This window comes from Carassius auratus, chromosome 13 (assembly GCF_003368295.1).
Source record: "Carassius auratus strain Wakin chromosome 13, ASM336829v1, whole genome shotgun sequence".
Taxonomy (NCBI): domain Eukaryota; kingdom Metazoa; phylum Chordata; class Actinopteri; order Cypriniformes; family Cyprinidae; genus Carassius; species Carassius auratus.
Window position 1 is genome coordinate 6,746,504 of NC_039255.1, and position 6,036 is coordinate 6,752,539.

Genomic DNA, 6,036 nt, shown 5'->3' on the forward strand with positions numbered 1-6,036 from the left:
TTCTGACGGCACCCATTCACTGCTTAGCATCCATTGGTGAACAAGTGATCGAATGCTAGATTTCTCCAAATCTGTTCTGATGAAAAAACAAACCTTGTCACAGTAAGTTTAAAATTGACAAGCATATAATATGAATACTGTAGATAGAGTAAATTCTAGCATTGCCAGTCACCCTCTATGTGCAGTTAACAAATCAAACATTTAAAAACAATACACCATCTATTTATCTTTAAAAATTATTTTTGTGCCAACACTGTTATATTCAAACCTTTAATATTAAGAACTGTAGTCTCATTTCTCAGTTTATGTTTTGCGCCAAAAAATCCTCAAACATATATTCCATGTCATTTTTACTTTTGAAATTAGTTAATGCATCCACACTGAAAATGAGTATGAATTTTTTTAATAATACCCCATTCTTCTGAATGATACTGTCAATATACCATCACTAGGACACGTGACTTGTGCTAATAAGACACAGCAGAAAACATGCTAGTTTACGTCATTTATTTCAAATGCACTTTGATTAGTATATTTGCGCTCAAAGAGTTTTCATACTACTGGAGGACTGATCTTTTGAGACTAAGCTGGGTGGGAGAGTATTATACTTGGACTAATGTCTGAACATTCATTAAATGTTCCTGCAGTGCACAAACGAGCCTGGACACAAAAACAGCAGTAAAAGTGATGGACCAGAATAAAAAAAAAAAAAGACACCAGAAAATAAAGTGCAAATCAATGCCTGGGCTCTTCACAACCCAGAATTTCCAGAACATCAAACACGAAAAGCTTAAAAGAATATTCAACCCCCAAATCACATTTTTTGGTATAATTAAATCACCTTCAGCTGTCAGATATCCAATATCCCAAAATGCACCTTTTCATAGACCACAATACCAGGGTTTCTTCTTCCATTGTTTTAACAAGTCACAATAAGTTTTCAAGGTAAAATGTTTCTTCAAGCCATTTAATTTGAGGTAAGAGCAACCAGAAATAGACAGTGAAACAAAATCAAAATCTAATGCCCCCATTCATTCAAGTTCTAAAGTTGTCTCTGTTTGCATGTTTTAAGAATACAGCCCCATCAATCATGAAACATGCTAACTGTCCTTCAGTTCAGCACTCAATACAATGAAATTTCAGACACACTGTGATAAAATTCCATAAGTTAATTTAATAAAGGCTAGTTTTCACCCATTTCAACTCAAATGCTGACTATAACTCTGATTCATTCACACTAACCTGTTTGAATTTAACCGAAGACCATGAAAGATATATACCATAAAACCAGTCAAGCTGTACCTTCAGGTTAATCAAATCAATGTTAATGGTTGACTGTAAATCCCACCACAGAATGCTTATTCATAGAAACAAGATTTGCATGAACTCCATGGATAATATTTTATACATAGTCTCTTTTGAAAACTTAAGAGCAGGATGAAGTGAACCTTAAACTTATGATTTAAAAAGCTGATGCATTTATACACATTGTTTTGTGCAAAAAACTGTGCAAAAGGAAAAAAAAGTGGGATGAAATGTGTACACTGTTGATGTTTCCTTGACATATTTTGTGAGATTCACCAATATATATATATATATATATATATATATATATATATATATATATATCTTGGACGGTTTCATTGCTTTATAATTAAAAGTTAAAACAGAATGTTGAAATGCTGATGACTAAATTAAACCGGGAGAGCTGGAGAGTGAAGGGGTGCATCAGTGTGTGTGTGTGTGTGTCACTGCATGTCTATGTTCCACACACACACACAAACACACAAACAAACAGGAAGTGTGGTAAAGGTGCTTATTGCACTGTAGTGACAGCCTCATGAATGGACTCGGCCACATAGTCGATGTTCTTGGTGGTGAGTCCACACATGTTGATGCGCCCACTCGCCATCAGATAAATGTGCTTCTCTTTCACCATGTACTCCACCTGCTTAGCTGTAAAACAGAAAACAACATTTGAAACACACACTGCATTAATTAACAAAATATCAAAGTGCCAGCTTTTAAATATTTCCATAGTACAAGCTTTTAACTATTTTCTCAGATCTATTTTCACAATTACACTTCTAGCTATCTTCTCAGTACTAACTCTGAACTATTTTCTAAGTATTAGCATTAACTATTACTCTCACTTTTAAAGCCTATAACCTAAAAGGCTTAAAATAAAGATTTGAAAGCATAGCAACTATTTATCTTCAGCTGCAGTAATGTGTAAGGAAAAGTAGCTAAAGCATTCGTGACTGCCGTGTTAGAACAGATGTTTTCAGTGGTGAGACGCGCGGATGAACGAAGTGTGAAAGCACTAGAAGGAGATGCTTACGGTTGAGTCCGGTGAAGCTGAACATGCCGATCTGTTCAGTGATGTGCTCCCAGGTTCCTGGAGTTCCCAGTGCTTTGAGTTTCTCCTTCAGCTGAGCACGCATGAGCAGGACCCTGTCTGCCATGGTCTTCACATTGTCCTTCCTGTAGAAAGATGGAAAACTGGCAGACTAGAAACAAACCTTAAACAAAGCATACATATACACTGGTGAATCTCACAAAATATGTCAAGAACACATCTACAAGTGTAGGTCACATTTTAACCCACATTTCTTTCCTTTTGCACAGTTTTTTGCACAAAACAATGTGTATAAATGCATCCGCTTTTATTTTAAATCATCATAAGTTTAAGGCAGTACACTAAACACTATAAACAGTTTACAATTTAATATATAATTGATCTTTTGCATCACAGTGATGAAATAGAGATTCGTTTTTTAACACACTAATGAGAATTTGTGGAAAATGGACATCATCATATGCATCAATGTTTCGTTGTTGAACCAAAATCATGAAATTAGATGAATTTGAACTGTATTTACCATTCAGCGAAGAGTTCAGGGGTGTTGAGTGTGATGGCAACCAGACGTGCACCCTGGGACGGAGGGTTGGACCAGGTGATTCGAGCAATCTTCTCCATCTGAGACAGTACACGGTTCAAATTGTCTTGGTCTTTGGCTACAACAGTCAGGTTCCCCACTCTCTCATCTGTGGAGTCAGATTATTCTTTACAATCAAATGGTTCGTAACAAGGACACAGTACAAGGCATTAAAATGAAATCTCTAACAACTAACATAAACTCCGCTGGGACCACTTACTGTACAGACCGAAGTTCTTTGAGAACGACTGGGCACAGAACAATTCAAAACCCTGTGACACAAAGTAGCGGACAGCCCAGGCGTCCTTATCTAAATTTCCTGAGGCGAAACCCTGATAGGCCGAATCAAAGAAGGCAAACAGACTCTTTCGCTGAAGAGAGAGTTGAGAGAAGAAAAAAGCCAGATAACAACATCTCTGCCATACAAAAATGCACTTAGAGCTGCACTGATGAACTTTACAGTAACATTCTGTGCCCTGTATAACTCCTAACTAAAATTCTGATACATGTTGGCTTTAGATAATTATGCAACAGTTAACTCAGTGTTTATAAAACTGCAAAGGGTTTAAACTTAGACAACAGTAGGTTGTAATTGCACATTGTGCTTAAATGCCTTATTACATGTAATTAGGATCTATTTTTGCATCAAGGGCTTCAATGTTCTAATCTTAGTCAGCTGATGTGGGGTTGTTGTGATGGTCTCACCTTCATGACATCAGCGATCTTCTTCCACTGGTCCTGGGTGGGATCTGTGCCGGTGGGGTTGTGAGCGCAGGCATGCAGCACAAAGATGGAGTGATCAGGTGCACTCTGACAGGAAAGACATGGTGTCAAATGCACTATATATATATATATATATTATATATATATATAAAGCAGAGGTGTTAACATTTATTTCAAAGGGCCAAAAATCAAACAATTTTTTTTAATGGGCCCAGCAGAAAAAAATTAAACAAAAAAATCTTTCAAGCTCAACACTTGTTTTTGTGCACAATCAAAGATTTTTAGATAACATTTATCACTGATAAATATGTAACTACGAAGAGCTTGTTTCGTTTAAAAAAATCGCTACTAACCTCGAGGTCACCCAGAAAACCTTCCAGATCGAGTCCACGCTTCCCTGCATCCCAATATTTGTATGGACGGATGTCCTCAAATCCAGCGTTAGAGAAAACAGCATTGTGGTTCTCTAGAATAAAGACCACAAACTGAACTGAACATTTTTAGCATTTGACATAATATATATAGAAGTTAATTATTGAACTTAAGGTCAGCATGAGAATAGTTAAGCTCTTTTGAGACAAAATTTGTACATATTTTATACTGTAGTCAATTAAATATTAGAAAGACATTTTTTTACAGTATTTCCTAGTGTAATTCGATCTTATGCTCACCCCATGTTGGCGCAGACACATAAACTGGAGTTTTTGTGTTGTCGGTTCCATTGTACCAACGGCGAAGAAACTCGGCTCCGATCTTCAGAGCACCAGTGCCACCTAAACACTGCACAGCTCCAACCTGCAACACAAAAAAAACAGTAACAAAAACCTCTACATTATAATGATAGCCAACCAGTTCAAAATGTGTTATCAAGGTCTAAAATAAACGTTTTGCTAAATCCAAAAATGGAATGATTTCTGTAGGATCATGTGACACTGAAGACTGGAGTTATGATGCTGATAATTCTGCTGTGCATCATCAATTTTTTTTTTTTTTTTTATATAGATGATCAAAACAGGATTTTAAGCATCTCATCTGACCCGATTGTCCTTGATGGCAGGACTGTCTTCACCCAGAGCGATCTTGGATGCACTGGAGCGAAACTCTGGCAGGCCTAGAATGGGCAGGTACTCGTGGTTCAAACTATGGTCATCAGCGATCATCTTCTCCACTTTTCTCACCACGGGGAGAACCCAGGGCTGGCATTCATCAGTCCTGTAGGCTAAAGAGAGGAAGAGGATGAACATTTAAACCAGACTACAAAATACAAAGGAAAAATTCTGATTTGTACACAACCACTCAAAAGTTTGGTGCAAATAATTTTTAAGGAAAGTATATATTTTTTAACTAACTAAATTGGAATTTTCTACTCCAAAAAAATTGCCGAAAATATAATGTCACACTGAAGACTGGAGTTATGGCTGCTGAAAATGTAGCTTTTTAACATATATCTAAAAAAAATTAAGTTATTTCAAATTGTAATATTTCATAAACTGTTTTTGCTATATCTTTAATAAAAAAAATAAATGCAGCCTTGATGAACATGACAGACTTCTTAAAAAAAAAAAAAAAAAAGAAAAAAGTTAAGTTCACTTCCATTTGTATAGTGCTTTATGCAATACTGTTATGTCAAAGCAGCTATACAGTGTTTCTAAGCTTTACAGTTTGTCAGAAATGCAAAAACACAATCACAGAGTCACACCCCAAACTTTTGAATAGCGTACATTACAGCTTCCTGAATTCCTATCTACTCAACTTCTGTTATGTGGAATTGTTCCTTTTTATCAGGGCTGTCTATGATCAGGATTCATCTGTGAACTTTTCCCAAGAGCAAAATTAGCTTATTCGACACTAAACGTGTACTGCTCATATCCGAATGCATTACAAGAATGAACAATTCTACACAAATACAGAACAAAACATATCCAAAGAAACTCGGTCCTGTACATAAACTGGTCAAGTTGTGGAATCAAAAGATTTCGAAGCAGAGCAATGATTTTAATAAATCTGAATGTCTGAATGCATCAAATATTAGAACAATGCGCAATTTATGGTGCAACATAATTTAGCATAATTATGAGCCTTTAAGCAAAAATATATTAGAAAAGAAGCATATTCTGAAGCAATGTTGCTGTCACATTCTGCAGAAGCATGGCAAGCTGTAGTTAGAGACAGTAAATGTCTTTAGAAGGCATATGAAATCAGTGTTCTGGGTTGTTCAAGAGGGATAATCGTTTCAATCTGAAGAAAAGACCACAGGCCAGGGGGAGGTGTTTAAAAACAGTCCACACAATCATGACTCAGGGAAATTTAGAGATGAGACTTTCAGCTTTTGCTCATGTCTCAGAACCTCAGGAGTCATGGTGTCAGTAGGGTT

At 36.3% G+C, this 6,036-nt stretch overlaps 1 protein-coding gene across 1 annotated transcript; it reads right to left on the reverse strand.

Annotated features, from left to right (window-relative positions):
- Nucleotides 1–492: 492 nt before the first annotated feature.
- On the reverse strand, nt 493–4,921 carry LOC113112455 (aspartate aminotransferase, cytoplasmic-like). The gene is made up of 8 exons (XM_026278044.1): nt 4,700–4,921; nt 4,334–4,457; nt 4,016–4,128; nt 3,645–3,749; nt 3,160–3,310; nt 2,883–3,048; nt 2,342–2,484; nt 493–1,956 (listed from the first exon to the last, which is right to left on the reverse strand). Exons 1-8 carry the CDS (start codon nt 4,904–4,906, stop codon nt 1,817–1,819), a joined length of 1,149 nt encoding a protein of 382 aa, XP_026133829.1. The 5' UTR covers nt 4,907–4,921; the 3' UTR covers nt 493–1,816.
- Between the last annotated feature and the right edge of the window lie 1,115 nt (nt 4,922–6,036).

Bases quoted from the DNA above. Each gene is read 5' to 3' on its own strand.
- LOC113112455 (XM_026278044.1), bottom strand. From the start codon at position 4,906: ATGTTCATCCTCTTCCTCTCTTTAGCCTACAGGACTGATGAATGCCAG. The intron at 4,458-4,699 runs GTCAGATGAGAT...TTTGTGTTGCAG, and splicing joins CTGCCATCAAGGACAATCGG to GTTGGAGCTGTGCAGTGTTT. The intron at 3,049-3,159 runs GTAAGTGGTCCC...CTGACTCCACAG, and splicing joins AAAGAACTTCGGTCTGTACA to ATGAGAGAGTGGGGAACCTG.